Below are 19752 nucleotides of genomic sequence, written 5' to 3' on the forward strand. Positions count from 1 at the left end.
TTTTTAAATACTGCGTTTTAAGCCAGCTTTTTTTACTCTCTCCTTTCACCATCATCAAGAGGCTCTTTAGTTCCTCTTCACTTTCTGACATAAGCATGGTGTCTTTTGTATATATGAGGTTATTGATATTTTTCCCAGCAATCTTGATTCCAGCTTGCAATTCATCCAGTCCAGCATTTTGCATGACGTACTCTGCATATAAGTTAAATGAGCAGAGTGACAATATACAGCCTTGACATACTTCTTTCCCATTTTCGAACCAGTCCATTGTTCCATGTCCAGTTCTAACCATTGCTACTTTTTTTTTCTTATTTTTTATTGAAGGATAATTGTTTTACAGAATTTTGTTGTTTCTGTGAAACCTCAACATGAATCAGCCATAGGTATACATATATCCCCTTCCTTTTGAAACTCCCTCCATCTCCCTCCTCATCCCACCCCTCTAGGTCAACACAGAGTCCCTGTTTGAGTTTTCTGAGCCATATAGCAAATTCTTGTTGGCTATCTATTTTACATATGGCAATGTAAGTTTCCAAGTTACTCTTTCTGTACATCTCATCCTCTCCTCCCCACTTCCCATGTCCATAAGTCTATTCTCTATGTCTGTTTCTCCACTGTTGCCCTGTAAATAGATTCTTCAGTACCATTTTTCTAGATTCCTTATATATGCATTAGAATACGATATTTCTCTTTCTGACTTACTTCACTCTATAATAGGTTCTAGGTTCATCCACCTGATTAGAACTGATTCAAATGCATTCCTTTTTATGGCTGAGTAATATTCCATTGTGTATATGACCACAACTTCTTTAGCCATTTATCTGTCGATGGACATCTGGATTGCTTCAAGGTTCTAGCTATTGTAAATAATGCTGCAATGAACAATAAGATACATGTGCCGTTTTCAATTTTGCTTTCCTCAGGGTATATGCCTAGGAGTGGGATTGTTGGGTCATATGGTGGTTTTATTGCTAGTTTTTTAAGGAATCTCTATACCATCCTCCATAGTGGCTGTATCAATTTACATTCCCACCAACAGTGCAAGAGTGTTCCCTTTTCTCCATACCTCTTCCAAATTTATTGTTTGTAGACTTTTTGATCATGGCCATTCTGACTGGAGCAAGGTGATATCTCACTGTAATTTTGATTTGCATTTCTCTAACAATGAGCGATGTTGAGCATCTTTTCATGTGTTTGTTAGCCATTTGTATGTCTTCTTTGGAGAAACGCTTGTTTGGGTCTTTTTCTCACTTTTTGATTGGGTTGTTTGTTTTTCTGGTATGAGTTATATGAGCTGCTTGTATATTTTGGAAATTAATCCTTTGTCAGTTGTTTCATTTGCTATTATTTTCTCCCATTCGCAGGGTTGTCTTTACACCTTGCTTCGAGTTTCCTTTGCTGTCCAAAAGCTTTTAAAGTTTAATCAGGTCCCACTTGGTTATTTTTGTTTTTATTTCCATTACTCTAGGAAATGGGTCATAGAGGATCTTGCTTTGATTTATGTCATTGAGTGTTCTGCCTATGTTTTCCTCGAAGAGTTTTATAGTTTTTGGTCTTACATTTAGGCCTTTAATCCATTCTGAGTTTACCTTTGTGTATGGTGTTAGGAAGTGTTCTAATTTCATTCTTTTCCATGTAGCTGTTCAGTTTTCCCAGCACCATTTATTGAAGAGGCTGTCTTTGCCCCATTGTATATTCTCGCCTCCTTTGTCAAAAATAAGGTACCCATAGGTGCATGGGTTTATTTCTGGGCTTTCTCTCTTGTCCGTTGGTCTGTATATCTGCTTTTGGCCAGTATCATACTGTCGGACACGACTGAGCGACTGAACTGAACTGAAATGATACAGGCTTGATGACTGTAGCTTTGTAGTATAATCTGAAATCAGGAAGGTTTATTTCTCCAGCTCCATTCTTTCTCAAGACTGCTTTGGCGATTTGGGGTCTTTTGTATTTCCACATGAACTGTGAAATTTTTTGTTCTAGTTCTGTGAATAATGTCAATGGTAATTTGATAAGGATCGCATTGAATCTGTAGATTGTTTTTGGCAGTATAGTCATTTTCACAATATTGATTCTTCCAACCCAGGGACATGGAATATCTCTCTATCTGTTTATGTCGTCTTTGATTTCTTTCATTAGTGACTTGTACTTTTCTGTGTCCAGTTCTTTTGTCTCCTTAGGTAGGTTTATTCCTAGATATTTAATTCTTTTTGTTGCAATGGTGAATGGGATTGATTCCTTGATTTCTCTTTCTGATTTTTCATTGTTAGTATAGAGAAATGCAAGTGATTTCTGTGTATTGATGTTGTATCCTGCAACTTTGCTAAATACACTGATTAGCTCTAGTAATTTTCTGGTACTATCTTTAGGGTTTTCCATGTACAGTATCATGTCATCTGCAAACAGTGAGAGCTTTATTTCTTCTTTTCTGATCTGGATTCCTTTTATTTATTTTTTGTCACTGTTTGCTGTAGCTAGGACTTCCAGAACTATGTTGAATAACAGTGGCAAAAGTGGACACCCTTGTCTTATTCCTGATCTTAAGGGGAATGCTTTCAGTTTTTCACTATCGAGAATAATGTTTGCTGTAGGCATATCATATATGGTCTTTACTATGTTGAGGTAGGTTCCTTCTACACCCATTTTTTGAAGAGTTTCAACCACAAATGGGTGCTGAATTTTGTCAAAGGCTTTTTCTGCATCTACTGAGATGATCATGTTTTTTATCTTCCAACTTGTTAATATGGTGTATCACATTGATTGATTTGCATATATTGAAGAATCCTTGCATTCCTGGAATAAACCCAACTTGATCATGGTGTGCAAGCTTTTTGATGTGTTGCTGAATTCTGTTTGCTAAAATTTTGTTGAGGATTTTTGCATCTATGCTCATCAATGATATTGGCCTGTAGTTTTCTTTTTTGTGTGTTATTTTTTGTCTGGTTTTGGTATCGAGGTGATGGTGGACTCGTAGAGATGGCTTGGAAGTGTTCCTTCCTCTGCAATTTTTCGAATGAGTTTTTAGAAGGATAGGCATCAGCTCTTCTCTAAATGTTTGACAGAATTCTCCTGTGAAGCCATCTGGTCCTGGGCTTTTGTTTTTGGGAGATTTTTGATCACAGCTTCAATTTCAGTGCTTGTAATAGAGTTGTTTATAATTTCTATTTCTTCCTGATTCAGTCTTGGAAGACTGAACTTTTCTAAGAATCTGTCCGTTTGTTACAGTTTATCTATTTTATTGCCATATAGTTGTTCATAATGGTCTCTTATAATCCTTTGTATTTCTGTGTTGTCTTTTGTAATCTCTCTTTTTTCATGGCTAATGTTGTTTATTTGATTCTTCTCTCTCTTTTTCTTGATGAGTATGGCTAACAATTTGTTAATTTTGTTTATCTTCTCAAAGAAACAGCTTTTAATTTTATTAATCTCTACTATTGTTTCTTTCCTTTCTTTTTTATTTATTTCTCCTTGGATCTTTATCATTTCTTTCCTTCTACTAATTTTTTTTTTCCTGTCCTTCTTTTTCCAGTTGTTTTAGGTGTAAAGTTAGGTTGTCTATTCGATGTTTTTCTTTTTTCTGGAGGTAGTATTGTATTATTATAAACTTCCCTCTTAGAAGTGCTTTTGCTACATCCTATAGGTTTTGAGTTGTTGGGTTTTCATTGCCATTTGTTTCTAGAAATTTTTTGATTTTCCTTTTGATTTCTTCAGTAACCTGTTGGGTTATTTAGAAATGTGTTGTTTAATCTCTACGTGTTTGTGTTTCTTACAGTTTTTTCTTGTAATTGATATCTAGTTCCACAGCATTGTGGTCTGAGAAGATGCTTGATATGATTTCAATTTTGTTAAGTTTACTGAGGTTTGATTTGTGCCCCAAGATGTGGTCTATCCTGGAGAATTTTCCATGTGCACTTGAAAAGAAGGTGTATTCTTCTGCATTTGGATAGAATGTCCTGAAGATATCCATGAGATCCACTTCATCTAATATATCACTTAAGAGTTTTGTTTCCTTATCAATTCTCTTCTTTGATGATCTGTCCATTGGTGTGAGTGGGGTGTTAAGGTCTCTTACGATTATTGTATACTGTCAATTTCTCCTTTTATGTCTGTTAGTGCTTTTCTTATGTATTGAGGTGCTCCTATGTTGGGTGTGTAGATATTTATAATTGTTATGTCTTCCTCTTGGATTGATCCCTTGATCACTGTGTAGTGTCCTTCCTTTTCTCTTGTCATCTTCTTTATGTTAAGGTCTATTTTGTCAGCTATGAAGATTGCTACTCTAGCTTTCTTTTGCTTCGCATTTGCATGGAATGTATTTTTCCACCCTCTCACGTTCAGTCTATATGTGTCTTGAGGTCTGAAGTGGGTTTCTTGTAGACAGCATATATATGGGTCTTGTTTTTGTATCCATTCAGCCAACCTGTGTGTCTTGGTTGGAGCATTTAATCCATTTACATTTAAAGTAACTATTGATATATATATATATATATATCATATAATATATATATATTCCTATCACCATTTTCTTAATTGTTCAGGGTTGATTTTGTAAATCTTTTTTCTTCTCTTGTATTTCTTGACTATATAAGTCTCATTAACATTTGCTGTAAAGCTGGTTTGGTGGTACTGAATTCTCTTAACTTTTGCTTGTCTGAAAAGCTTTTTATTTCTCCATTAATTTTGAATGAGATCCTTGCCAAGTACATTTTTCCTTGCCAGGTAGATTTTTCCCTTTCAATACTTTAAATATATCCTGCCATTTCCTTCTGGCCTGCAGAGTTTTTGCTGAAAGATCAGCTGTTCAGCGTATAGGGTTTCCCTTATGTGTTACTTGTTGCTTTTCCCTTGCTGCTTTTCATATTCTTTCTTTGTGTTTGGTCTTTGTTAGTTCGATTAGTATGTGTCTTGGCATGTTTCTCCTTGGGTTTATCCTGTATGGGACTCTGTGCCTCTTGGACTTGATTGACTATTTTCTTTTCCATGTTGTGGATATTTTAACTATAATCTCTTAAAATTTTTCTCATACCCTTTCTTTTTCTCTTCTACTTCTGGGACCCCTATAATTTGAATGTTGGTGCATTTGATATTGTTCCAGAGGTCTCTGATACTGTCCTCAGTTCTTTTCATTCTTTTTACTTTATTCGGATCTTCAGAAGTTATTTCCACCATTTTATCTTCCCCCTCACTGATTTGTTCTTCTGCTTCAGACAGTCTGCTATTGATTCCTGCTACAGTATTTTTCAGTTCAGTAATTGTGCTGTTTGTCTCTGTGTGTTTATCTTTTAATTCTTCTAATTCTTTGTTAATTGATTCTTGCATTTTCTCTATTTTGTTTTCAAGGTGTTTGATCATCTTTACTATCATTATTCTGAATTGTTTTTCAGATAGTTTGCCTATTTCCTCTTCATTTATTTTGACTTCTGTGTTTCTAGTTTGCTCCTTCATTTGTGCAGTATTTCTCTGCCTTTTCATTATTTATTTTTTTTACGTTATTGTGTTTGAGGTCTCCTTTTCCTAGGCTTCAAAGAAAGTTGAATTCTTCCTTGAAGAAGATTGAATTCTTTCTTCCTTTTGGTTTCTGCCCTCCCAAGGTTGGTCCAGTGGTTTGTGTAATCTTTGTATAGGGTGAGATTTGTGCTTAGATTTTTTTTTTTTGTTTGATTGTTTGTTTGTTTTTCCTCTAATGGGCAAGGCTGAGTGAGGTGGTAATCTTGTCTGCTGCTGATGGGGTTTGTATTTTTGTTTTGTTTGTTATTTAGATGAGGTGTCCTGCACAGTCTGCTACTGGTGGTTGGGTGATGCCAGGTCTTGCATTCAAGTGGTTTCCTTTGTGTGAGTTCTTACTATTTGATACTCCCCAGGGTTAGTTCTCTGGTAGTCTAGGGTCTTGGAGTCAGTTCTCCCACTCCAAAGGCTCAGGACTTGATATCTTCTCAGGAACAAAGATTCCACAAGTGGTTTGTTATGGCATTAAGTGAGATTAAAACAAATATCCAAAACCAAGAAACCAATGATGAACTCCAGATAAATGGCAGTTACAAAATCAGGCAAATAATAATTAAAATAATGGGATATACATATGCCCCCATGAGCAAAGTCAAAACACCCCAACAAAAATAAAGTACAGTAGACTGATCCAGTGAACAAAGGAAATCAAAAATTGTGTTTACTAGTTAACAAAACTAACTAAAGCACAAACTGGAAAACAAAAATAAAGCAAGGTGTCAAGAGGGGAATAAAGAAATGAAAACAAAGCTAATAAATATGTTGAGAGAAAAGGAAAGAAAGAAAAGAAAGAAAGAATAGATATGCAAAGTTAAATAGAGGTAGATTTATATACATTAAACATTAACTGCAAGGGGAAAAGAACAGTAGGAAAGGCAAATAAAGGAATAAATGTAAAAAAATTATAATAGGTTTAAAAAAATTAAAAATTATAAAAAAGAGAAAAGAAGAAAAATCAGAAGAAGAAAGAAAAAAGAAAATAAAAAAGAAAAACTCCACAGAACTGCAAAAGTCCAACTAAGAGGCAGAGTTTTATAACAACAATAAAAAGTGTGACTGAACATACACATATACATATACACCCATAAGCATAATCAAAACAGTCCAACAAAAATAAAGTACAAATAGATTGACCCAGTGAACAAAGGAAACCAAAAATTATATCTATCAGAACAAAACTAAAGCACAAACTGGAAGACAAAAGTAAAGCAATGTGCCAACTGGGGAATAAAGCAATCAAAATGAACCTAACAAATCTGTAGAGAGGAAAGGAGAGAAGGAAAGAAACAGTAGATATACAAAGTTAAATAGAGATAGATAAAGAAGATTTATATATGTTAAAGATTAACTGCAAGAGGAAAGAACAGTAGGAAAAGCAAACAAAGAAATAAATGCTGAAAAAATAATAATAGGTTTAAAAATTAAAATTTTAAAAAGAGAAAAGAAAAATAAAAAAGGAAACCTCCACAGCTGCAAAAGCCCAATGTACAGGCAGAGGTTTATACAGGCAGTCACTGCTGTCGGAGTCCTTTCCCTCACTGAGAGTCACAGTCCACCTTACCTCCCTAGGATGTCCTCCAACACTGTGTTGATCTCTGGACCTGCTGTGGGGGCAGCTCAGATTTTAATCTGGTCTTACTCCTGTGTGTCTTGCCTTCAATGTCCACAGCTATCAGAGCTACTACATTTTCTTTTGTGGGAGCTCTCAATGGTCTTTTATATATTCCATAGACACAAAGTCTGCCTAGTTGATCATGTGGATTTAATTTGCAGCTTGTACAGCTGTTTTGAAGGTTTTGGGTATTCTTCCTTAGCCACACTGCCCCTGGGTTTCAATTGTGGTTTTATTTCCACTTCTGCATGTGGGTCGCCCACTGGGGTTTAACTCCTGAGGTTGTCCTGGAGGACCTGGGTTTGCCTCTGTGAAGGCCAGGTGTGGAGATGGTGCAGCTGCTTGGTTCCCAGGGCTTCTGGCAACACCAGGTACTCAGGGGGGTTGGCGGCTAAGGCAGCAGGAAAAACAGTGTTCTAGAAGAGTATGGCAACCAGTATTGGCCAATACACTTTAGTATTCTTGCCTGGAGAACCCCCTCTCTGAAAGAGAAACCTGGCAGGCCACAATCCACAGGATCGCAAAGAATTGGACACGACCGAAGTGACCCTGCGTCCATAGATGCAAGACTTTTTTTGCCTATGGCAGCTCTGCCCCAGTGAGAATTGAGTGTGAAGGTGGAGCAGCTGCTTGGCTTGCAGGGACCCTGGTGGAGCCAAGTGTGCAAGGACATGGACTGCCTCCGCTGCAGGAGTTATGGCCCTATCAGAGTCTTTTTTCGAGCATCTTGTAGCTGGCAATCAGAAGGCCTCTTTGGCCAGTCTTTCTCCATAGCTCTGTCTGTTCAGGCACATAGAGGGGCCCCCCTGACTGGGGTCCTACTCTGTAGATTGGTGCATCAGTCACTTAAAGGAGCATCCTCGGTGGGGTCCTACTCTGTAGTTCGGTGTGTCAGGTGTTTGATGGGCCAGCCTCTCTATTGTTCAGCTGCCAGTGCTGGCGTGTGGAGAGAGAGGCTATGGTGATGGCTCTACCCACTACCCATGACTCAGCAGCATGGCCTTGTTTCCATGGCTACCTGGCTTTCCTCCACTGGCATTTTCCACCATGATCTCCCTCACATCGCTTCAATCCATCTCTCTGGAGTCAACAGCAGCCCTCCTCCTGGGATTGCCCCACAATCCCTTAACTCCAGCTCCCAGCCACTGCACCTTCCAGGTGACCAGCATTCCTGTTCAAGGTACATATGGCTGTAGCAAGGACTCCCTGATTCTCATTTCATTTAGGCTGCCACAGATCAGCTGTTTCACTCTCAGCCTTAAATGTTTCCCCTCTGACTCAGACAATTGCCCCGATGTGGGGATCGGACCCCTGCTTCAGTTCCCCACCCACCAAGGGCAGGTCCAGTCCTACTAACACTCCTGTTTTTCCCCCTAGTTCCTTCATCCTATGAAGTTTTGCGTGGTTCTATATATTCTTTTCCACTGGTCAGGTACGCCTGTCCACTCTCACCTTGTGTTCTCCATGCACTTCTGTGTCTGAAGGTGTATTCCTATTTGTATCTGTGGAGAGAGATATACTCCATGTCCACCTATTCCTCCGCCACCTTGTTCTCTAACTGTTGCTTCTTGACCTGCATGCAGGTTTCACAGGAGGCAGGTAAGATGGTCTAGTATTCCCATCTCTTGAAGAACTTTCCACAGTTTGTTGTGATCCACAGAGTCAAAGGCTTTAGCGTAGTCAATGAAGCAGAAGTAGATGTTTTTTTTCTGGAATTCTCTTGCTTTTTCTATGACCCAACAGATTTGGCAGTTTGATCTCTGGTTCTTCTACCTTTTCTAAATCTAGGTTTAATATCTGGAAATTCTCAGTTCAAGTACTGGTGAAGCCCAGCTTGGAGAATTTTGAGCATTATTTTGCTAGTGTGGGAGATGAGTGCAATTGTGCAGTAGTTTGAACATTCTTTGGCATTGTCTTTCTTTGGGATTGAAATGAAAACTGACCTTTTCCAGTCCTGCGGCCACTGCTGAGTTTTCCAAATTTTCTGGCATATTCAGTGCAGCATTTAACAGCATCATCTTTTAGGACTTGAAACAGCTCAACTGGAATTCCATCACCTTCTCTAGCTTTGTTTATAGTGATTGTTCCTAAGGCCCACTTGACTTTGCACTCCAAGATGTCTGGCTCTAAGTGAGTGATCACACCATCATGGTTATCTGGGTCATTATGATCTTTTTTGTATAGTTCTTCTGTGTATTCTTTCTACCTCTTGTTAATATCAAACAAATATATTAAAATATGCTCAGTTTATCAGTAATCAGGGAAATGCTAAATGATGCCACATGAGATACAATTATCAACCATGAAATTTGGAAAAGTTTTAAAATCTGATAACAGTAATTATTGGAAAAGATGAGGAGCACAGCAAACTTTGATACACTCCTAGTGGAAGTGTCAATAAGCACAACCACTTAGAAATCAATCTAGTATTATCTAGGAAAGATGCTTACGGTGTGTGTGTGTGTGTGTGTGTGTGTGCTCAGTCCTGTCCGATTCTTTGTGGCCCCATAGACTGTAGCCTGCCAGGCTCCTCTGCCCATGGGATTTCCCAGACAAAAATGGGGTGCCATTTTCTATTCCAGGGGTCTTCCCCACCCAGGCCTCTTGGATTGCAGGTGCATTCTTTACCATTAGCGCCACCTGGGATGGTGGTACCTAGCAATTTTAATTCCAGTTATTTGTTTCTAGTTAACCTTGCATATGTGCATTAGAAGAAATATATAAGAATGTTCTTTATATATTTACCAAAAAACTAGAATCAATCAAAATATCCTTTGCTATATAAATTAATAGACTGTGGTTTTATAATACAATGGAGTATCATGCAACTATGAAAATAGATGAATTACAAGTAAAAGTATCAGTATGTACTAACTGTAGACTTGGCATTGTTGAGCTTCAGCTTTCTTTACATATATGTTTTCTCTGAGACCTATGACAACACTGAAAAGTAGGTATATTAAATCAGATTTCATAGAGTCCAAAAATGAATCTTAGCCATGGAACATAAGTAACCTACAAGATCGAACAGCTGGTGAGTAGCTGACCAGTCATAATTACTCATGCACATTACAGCTACCCCATACACTCCATAATGCAAGCTGCCATATATTCCTTCTCAGACTCAAGGTTCCCAACATTCCATTCTGAGACTCACCTACCTTCCAGTTAGAGTTTCCACTGTTGTTTAACCTTACTTCCTGTTGTCCATCTGTTAACCACACCTCCTTCACCTCTCACTTGTCTTTTTTGCCATACATTACTTTCAAGTTCTTGATATTTTATTTCAAAAACTTTTTTTAAGAAATAAAAAGCCTTTTCTGATAAAAAAATAAAGAAAAAATATTAAAGAGGAGAAAGGAGAATAGAGGAGGAAGGAAAAGAAAAGAAAAAGAATGACCTTCCCTGCCAGTCCACTGGTTAAGACTCCCTCCATGCTCCCAATGGAGGGGAAGCAGGTCCAATCCCTGACTGGGCAGCTAAGACCCCACATATTGTGTGTCACGGCCAAAGAAAAGGAAGGTGGAGAAAGAAAAGGAAAAAGCAGTCATATTTTTCAAACATCGTGTATAGCAAATGCAAAAATTATCTCATTAAAAAATGGTGCAATAGCAGTTTTTTTCCTCTAACAGGTGAAGCTACATGGAAAGTTTCAGTGAAAAGCAGAATTATATGTGCATTTTATACTGAACCTCGTTTCCTGGCAGATTCTCAAAATTCTCTGGTTGATTTTACCAAATATAATGCCCAATACTAAAATCCTTAGAACACTTTGAAATAGTGTAGCCAAAACTTTAAAACAGGAAAACTAAGTTCACATCCTTCAGCAAAATTAAGCAAATTAAAATGAGGAAAAATACTTAAATAAAAAAAGTATTTTTTCAAAACGATAAAGTAAATTTTAAATGGAAAACCAATTTAGACAGAAATCTACCTAAACTCTTTAATTTCTTACAGAAAAAAGACAGAAAGGAATAATTTATACCAAGGATTATTTAGCAGCAAATAACCCTTGATGTAAAACATAGTTATAACCCAATGGAATACAGTGAGAATATCTCAACCATGTAAGAACCAGGAATAATGCCTTATGACATTATGCTCCTGTAGGATCATAACTCCTCAAAAACAAAGGGACAAGGTGGTTGTGCTGGAATTCTTTGTGGAGTAGTCCTCTTCTCCAGTCACCTAAGAAGATCTTCACTGTCATTTAAGCCAGTAGTTGTAAAATGCAACCCTACTAGAATGACATGGAAGGTTTCAACAAACACCAAACAGAACAGTTTGCTGGAGCCACCCCATCAGCCCTTCTAATTTATTAACAGAAGGGCTGGGGTTGCACTTGAGAATTTGCTTTTCTAAGGAAGTGGCCAAGTGATAGGATGCAGTGGTTCTGGGGTAGCGAAGGACACATTTTAAGAATCACATTCTAAAAACCACTCTGCTAATTTCTTTCCCAATAGATTTCTCCTATCTTTGGGCTGTTCCCACTACCGCCCAATGGATCTTTCTTCTTGTAATTTTTTTTTCCTGTATAAATACACACACACACACACACACACACACACACACACATGCACACACACTTCACTGGACTTTATTCTAAATCTGGAATTCTTTTCCTATAAGTATAGGGACAGGCAATATAAGGGAAAAGCTCTTGGCTGGAAGGAACATGGTGCTGGCATGCAGAGGGCAGTGCATGTTTACACAGGTGCAAACAGCACTGGGTACATTTATCATTTCCTCGTGTTTTCTTCTAGTTAAACTTTATACTCAGTTGCAATTGCTGTCAGAAACGGGAAATTTTAAACTTCATCTAAAGAAGCATGAGTCAGTCTTTGTTGGAATGAGTAAGTAGGAAAATAGCAATCTACTACCTTACTAACTTAACTGGGGACATGCTCTTGCCAGTATGCTTTTACAACACAATTATTCTGACTCTACATGATCTACTTTTTATTTTCTTAAAGAACCAATGAGTAATGTTTTGATCTTCATCTATTTTACTGTTTAAATTAGGCCTTAAGTGACTGAGAAAATTTACCAACTGTGTAACTTAGTGAAAGATCGCAGATTTTTTTCAGAAGGGGGGCAGTGTTTCCAAGAGTAACCTGGGAAGCAGTACCATTTAAAAGAATTACTTTTTTAAAGTGCATTCATTTGAAGTCATTATGTTTATGCTAGTCATTATATAGGGAAGATTGCTATTTTTAGCCACCAAGTAGGTTCAAAGTATTTTCCAACTTGTCCTTGAATATCTCAGATCTCCTTTATATTTCTATGATCTGTGCTGCATTTAATTCTTGACCTATGTGATATTAAAAATACTTCCATCTAGGCTATAACTCTTATAGGTGACAGTACATGCTATGTCAGAAGAGCAATTATTGGATTAGTGGACTTCACTCCCAAAAGGCCAAACATACCTAAATAACTTTGCATTTTCCTGAAAATGCAACTGGTATAAAAAGTCTCAATGGAACACAAAAGAACTATAATCAATGTGATGATGCCTACCTGCTGTGATTTCACTGGATGTTTTCATCATGTGTATGGCCTCACTGGATATTAACTCCAGGGCACCTTCTGATTGTATACTGGCAATCTTGGATTGGTATTGCATATATCCTTACCATTAGTCATTAAACCATTTGAGTGTTACCTCTGGTAATTATGATCAAAGATTTAAAAGACCTGACAGGGAAAATATCAGCAGTCACTTTTCCTAAGAAAAATAGCTTTATGCTCCTCTCCAGGGAGGGCAGCAGGGACCCTGGTGCATTAGGCAGTATCAGTAATGGACAATCATCTCTATGATGCCTCCAATTGTTGTGACTCAAAACATTCTATCAATACATCATAATGTTAATATAACCATGTCAAGATTTCCATCATATCCTTTTTATCTTACCACCCTTCCATCACTGGCAGAGCTGAAGTTTTGGAAAATTACAATAATTATGCAGGATAACATCATATTAGCAAGTACAAATCAGAAACAGAGAAACAGTAGAGTGGAAATTGTTTCATGTTCAGCTTCATGATGTAGCTAAGAAACCTTCCCAAGAACCATAGTCTGAAACAGAAAGCATAAAGGACTCTAAACAAATACATAAAAGGAAAACTTCAGACCTGAAAAATAATAAAACATATCCATAATAAGTGGAAAAGGAAATAGTAACCCACTCCAATATCCTTGCCTGGAAAATATCATGGATAGAGGAGCCTGGCGGGCTATAGTCCATGGGATCACAAGAGTCAGACACGACTTAGAGACTGAACAACAACAACAATTCATAATAAGAGCTATTTTATTATTATCATTCCCAGTGCCATGCATGAATTTTCTCATTTATAACTTGCAACAACTCTAGAAAGTTGGTTCTAAAGATAAGGAAATAGAGCTTTGGGAGTTTATTTGCCCCAAATTATGTAGGTACTAAACAGCAAAGCCATTGTTTGAACTTAGGGATAAATGATTCTAGAGAACAAGCTTTTGAACCCTACACTATGCTTCCTATCCACTGGTCAGAACAAGGAAGATGAGAGGCTCTGCCCAGGCTTGTTGCTGGAGAGTATCATCAAGTCACAATCTTGACCCCAAGAGATTGTCATCAAGTTAGCAGGACCCCCAAGAAGAATGTATGAACCAGGGTCCCATTCTCAGCAGGGCCTCATGCTTGTTCTAATACTCTGCTGTTGCCATCTTGAAGTACTATGGTTGAATAAGGGGTTCCATATTTTCATTTTGCACTGGGCATTGCAAATTATGGAGTGGTCTTGGCTCATGCAGTTGGCAATTTTTAGCCTTCAGAACTAATGGAAGTGACTGCAGTTACAAGTGACCCTGAAGGAAAGAGAAAAGCACTATTTTAGACAAAGAAAACTCATTTTGCAGATGGTAAAACTGAGCTGAAGACAGGTTAAATGAATTGCCCAGGATACCAGGATCATCACTGGTAGGTGCAAAAATCAAACTCTCACCTCCTGATTTGATCTCTGTTTGAAGGAGAGTATGAGAATAGTTCTAGCCATTTCCATGAGTTCTATGAGACAACACATGAGATCTTTTAAAATCCTGATGCTATATGATGTCAAAAGTAACAATGGCTTAGATTTTAAGACTTTGAACCTAAAATAATAAAAAAATTTAATTCAATGAGAGTAAAATAAAGTGGTCTCCAGCCTCATGCATTGTACCTCCTACCAAACAAGGACTTTTTAGCTAGGACATTTAGCCAAAGCAAGAGAAAATCACTTCCTTGGCAAAGAGAATATTATATACTTCTTATAAATATTCATTATAAATCATCAATATTTAATGTTGACCTAAGCACATAATTGATAATCAGTAAACATTTGTTTTATTAATTTGAAGTCCTTTCAGTATGTTCATTTTAAGGATGGAGTTTTGTGTGTGTGTGTATGCATGCACACACTTTGGTTTAAAAAAGAATTTGAAAATGCTTACAAATACTCAAACAGCACAATGCAATTACCCAACAAGTAAGTGTGTGTTATTCTTCAGTAAAAAATAAAACATATAAGCAAATAAATTAGGGTGATACTTGCAGAGAGTTGGTAGGAAAATAAAAATAAATAATTTTACCAACATCATGCTGTAAGTTCCAGTATATTATTAGCAATAGACCAAAAATTTGTCTCTCCACGTCTCACAGAGACCACAATAAGGAAAACATTCCTAGTTACAGCTACACAGTGAGCATTTAATACCAACAAACCATTTCCCGGAAGCATCAACATAACTGGGAGTGTTAGGGAGCTTGTAACTGCTAGGAAGGACATCTTTGGCCCACTCTTTACTGTATGTTGAACAGTGTGAGTCTCTGTCATGGAATTCTTTCTTAATATGTGCTGATGGCATCTCTCCCAGGGCAATTCTGTCAAATTGGACAGAGAGCAGGGGGTCCAGCTAAGCAGCTATTTATTTCCCCGTCCTAATAGAAGAATGTTAGTTTACAAAAGGGCAGCACAGATCATCGGGTCCAGTAAAGCCCACTCTACTTAGTTTCTCTCAACTGAGTTTCTGTTTACACATTTCAACCCACACAGATTTATATACTCCAGTTCTTGATGAGGATCCAGAGAAGCATTATCTCTTGATCCAAACAATCGACCAAGCTAAAGATGAGATTCACTTCCACTTGTGCAATTAAGAGGAGTAGCTAAATAGCAGACCTGAACAGATCACTCTACCTCTGCATATTATAGTTATGACATGGGCTGAAATCTTTCTGAGATCATAGTTGTGTTAATGCTCCCACATAGAAACATATGGGTACTAACCTTCTGAGTCATAGAACAAAGTTAGTACTTTTAATGTGGAAAACATTTAATGAAGGTGTTATCAAATGTCTGTTGCTGCCATATAATATTCCTAGTAATATGTCTCTCAAGTTTAACTTTAAGAAATATATCTTCCTTATGCACACACACAATTTTTCTTGATTTTAAAAAAATTGGAGACTGCTTACAAATACTCAAACAATACAATGCACTTAAACAAGTAAGTATATATCATTCTTCAGTTACAAAAAAGTGAATAAATTAAGGTGACACTTTCAGAGAGCTGGTAGGTAACTGAACAAGTTTAACTGTTGCATGAGTTCCTGGATATGACTAACTGTCTAAATAGTGACCTTAAGCAATATTTTTTTGCATTGTTCAGTGCAAGAGAAGTCTGTCAGCTCATATTTTTCAAAAGGTACAGAGGTCAAGTACTGATTCTGAAAGGGTGGAGCTAGAGTCGAATTTTTTGTGATTAAGGGGGCTGGCAATGGCACCCCACTCCAGTACTCTTGCCTGGAAAATCCCATGGACGGAGGAGCCTGGTAGGCTGTAGTCCATGGGGTCGCTAAGAGTCGGACATGACTGAGCGACTTCACTTTCACTTTTCCTGTTCATGCACTGGAGAAGGAAATGGCAACCCACTCCAGTATTCTTGCCTGGAGAATCCCAGGGAGGGCGGAGCCTGGTGGGCTGCCGTCTGTGGGGTCGCACAGAGTCGGACACGACTGAAGCGACTTAGCAGCAGCAGCAGCAGAAGGGGGCTGAACCTGTAGGTCTCTGACTTGCACAGCCCTTTTCAGGACCCTGAGACTAATGCTGTATTTGTTTTCTTATAAGTTTTACACCCTGCAAAACTCCACCACTTGATATTATGGGATCTCAGTGGTTTTCCCCTATCAGCAGTGTTTGTTTCTGTTTTTATGTGTAAATACATTTCTGCAAAGTACAAAGAATTGAGACTTTGAAGTTAGAATTCTCTTGTTTTGGACCCCTGGGTATAAACTAAGGAAAGTTACTAAACATCTTGTGACTCTGGTTTATCATCTGTAAAAAATGAAGACTAATAATAAGTATTGTTGTTGTTATTGATATTAATGAGCCCACATTGATAATGCTGCTTTAATAGTCAAACAAAGTACTATATAAAAAGTGGCAGGACCAGTTGATTCTCTTTCTTTTCCTCCAATCCCTCCTTCCTAATATTCCTGTGCATATAGAAATAATTTCTCCAACCAGGCCTATTCCAGAAGCTTCTCCTATTATTCAGATGGTTTGAGACCCTGACCTCAGCTCCTAAGGGAAAATAAATAATTGCTGCTCAGTTGTCTTTTGGGACCCTATCTCCTATCCATCATTCTTCATAGAACATTTTAACAGGTATCTGCATTACTCCTGTCTAAAACAGTGGCGGGCTCATGACAACAGAGGAACTGGGGTCCAAGAGAAAGAATGTAGACCTTGAAATTAGACAGATAAAACTTCAAAACAAAGCTTACAAATGAATTCACTGGTCTTAGCATCACTTTCTTGACAACAAAGTATAAAAATATTTTAAAAGTTGTTTTAGTGGTATGTGAATTATATATCAATAAAGCTGAAGATTTTTTGGTAAAAAAGTTGTTGTAAAGATTAAACTGAATACCATAAATCCCAAATTAATACCAATCACTGCTGAAAATGATAGCTCTTATTTGTTTTATTTTTCTCATATATGTGAAAAAAATCACATCAATCTGTTGGTTTTAGCATAAGTAATGAGTAGCTACTGACAAAGATACTTAAGAAATATTGAAAAAGAGGAACCGGAAAAAGTACTTTGGAAGTTTAACTGCTCTTTTAACATGATTAATTATTCAACTATGATCTTTTTACCTCTCTAAGGAGGGTAATTGAAAAATTACTGTATTTTTTTATAACTAGTTTTTCTCAGTCCTTTTGCAATAAAATCTAATGCTTTTTAGCTAATACTTGCCCCCATTGTTACTGAATTGCATTAATTATAAGATTCCCCAAATTCTTTGCCAGGAAAGAAAACACCTTCTGACAAATATTTTGTGTATACTCAGTCTTCTTAGGTTTGAACTTAAAATGCTGGTGTAAATAATTTACATATCTAAAGTCTACCTTCTTGAGAGAGAGACAGTACAAACGTTCAGCTGCTATTAAATGATAACAGCATGAACACTGATGTAAAAAAGGCTTATAGTGGATCACTAATAAGAGATGCTAAGTCCTACTCAAAGGCATGAATAACAGGAAACCACAGCTGCCCAAATGAATATATGGGTTACAAGTAGGGAGACAAACTATTTATGAGGGCTTGCTCAGGACTGTCCTGTTTTGAAACTAAAACTTCTTAGTCCAGGGAAACCAGGATGGTTGTTACTGTAATTACACTATGCTGTTTAGTTGCTAAGTCGTGTCTAACTTTTGTGACCCCATGGACCGTAGCCTGCCAGGCTCCTCTGTTCATGGGATTCTCCAGGCAAGAATATTGGAATGAGTTGCCATTTCCTTCTCCAGTAATTACACTATATTAGAGTACAAACACATGGTCCCACATAGAGGATGTGAAATAGTCAATATACATTCCTTCTATCTGTAAATATTTTTAAATATTTAAAATCATCATGAAGAAAAAAGTAAACACATCCATAACTGAGCCATCAGGAATGGCAAATCTTAATGTTTAAATTAGACTTTGTTGGTTCTATTTTCATGTGTTAAATTCTAATAGAAATAGCAAATTAAATACAAAGGAAACCATCCAGAATGGGATGAATAGACTTGTCCATCACTGTCCTTTTTATTTCATTAAATCAGACAGAAAAATTGAACTCTCTCACTTTCCCCAAAAGAAATTCGAACATTTCCAGAAGGAACTCTTCCTTTCCCTTCCTGCGCCTCTCCCCTTTCGTTCAAAGCAGATGGAACCCTCGAGGTAGAGGGCTGCATTTCCCTCTGCTGAGGCCCTCCCTGCTCTGTGACAGTTGGTGGATTCCATGCGTTCAGCTGAGGAAACCGGAAGGAGGCTCAGAGCTGTGGCACAGCACCACCTGGTGCCAGGTCAGACTCCTCCTGGACTGCTGCTTGGGGGCTTCCTGATGGTCTTGCTTCCAGCCCCCCGACTGATTGCCCTAACTAGATTAAGGTAAAATAGAGATTTGCAGCCATTCTTCTGCAACATCAACCATGGAACTTAAAAAAAAACAAAAAAAAACACTGATGTCCAGAATCTGTCACAAGAGCCTGGAGTAGAACCCAGGTATCATTATTTTTTATAAAAATGTCCCAGAAGATTCTGATGCACAACAAACATTGAGAGCCACTGAGTCATAATTAAAGGTGATGAGAATATATTGTTGAATATTAGAATATTCTCATATATATGAGAATATATATGTGGAATATATTTGTTTCATTTTGTTTTGTTTTGGACAAGCATAAAATATACATCTGGAGAAGGCAATGGCAGCCCACTCCAGTACTCTTGCCTGGAAAATCCCATGGACAGAGGAGCCTGGTAGGCTGCAATCCATGGGTCGTGAAGAGTCAGACATGATTGAGTGACTTCACTTTCACTTTTCACTTTCATGAATTGGAGAAGGAAATGGCAACCCACTCCAGTGTTCTTGCCTGGAGAATCCCAGGGACGGCGGAGCCTGGTGGGCTGCCGTCTGTGGGGTTGCACAGAGTCAGACACAACTGAAGCGACTTAGCAGCAGCAGCAAAATGTACATCATAAAATATAGGCAGCTCAAGATGCCCATCTCTACAAGTCAAACCTTCTGGGGCAAAAACATTTATTGTGACATTGTAAGAGACATGGGATTTCAAGGTGATAAAGGAAACATGTAGGATTCTCTCTTCCCTGTAAGGGGCACGGCCCTTCTTGGGATAGCCCAGGGATCATTTCTAAGACCAGTGCTACTTTAGGCTTTAAGGACAAATCCTCTCTCCCTAGCATGGTTTGTTGGGGTTTATGCATTCCTCTTTTCTTTCTCTTAGTATTATAAGATCTAGATGGAGACACTTTTGGATACTAAGGTAATACAAAAGCATGTTTTTAGCATAAACCTTGGTTATGTTAGGCCAAAAGAGTTTTCTTATGTTCAGGGTAGCATTTTCTAGCTTACCACATACATAGAAACATACATATAGATATATCCCCAAAGAGCATCTCCCTAGTTAACATTTCCCAGTAAAAGCTTTCCAGCTTTTAATACACAAATTTTACACAACATGTTAACCTCTCATTAGGACCTATTGGCACTCTCTCTAGGAAAAAAATGTTTATTTCCCCTCAATTCAAAGGAATATTT

The 19752-nt window shown here is 37.7% G+C and overlaps 1 protein-coding gene across 3 annotated transcripts in view; it reads right to left on the bottom strand.

Moving 5' to 3' along the window:
• MACC1 (MET transcriptional regulator MACC1) overlaps positions 1-12953 on the bottom strand; it is a 41677-nt gene extending 28724 nt beyond the window's left edge. For all 3 annotated transcript variants that reach the window (XR_014067553.1, XM_081536759.1, XM_081536760.1), the window contains exon 1: positions 12638-12953. Coding sequence is in view for 2 of the 3 variants with exons in the window: in XM_081536759.1 (XP_081392885.1) it covers positions 12638-12743 (106 nt within the window). In the remaining variant the exon portion in view is untranslated. The remainder of the gene's footprint in view (positions 1-12637) is intronic.
• Positions 12954-19752: the final 6799 nt, after the last annotated feature.

This window comes from Giraffa tippelskirchi, chromosome 10 (assembly GCF_054371585.1).
Source record: "Giraffa tippelskirchi isolate mGirTip1 chromosome 10, T2T-mGirTip1v1.2.pri, whole genome shotgun sequence".
NCBI lineage: Eukaryota > Metazoa > Chordata > Mammalia > Artiodactyla > Giraffidae > Giraffa > Giraffa tippelskirchi.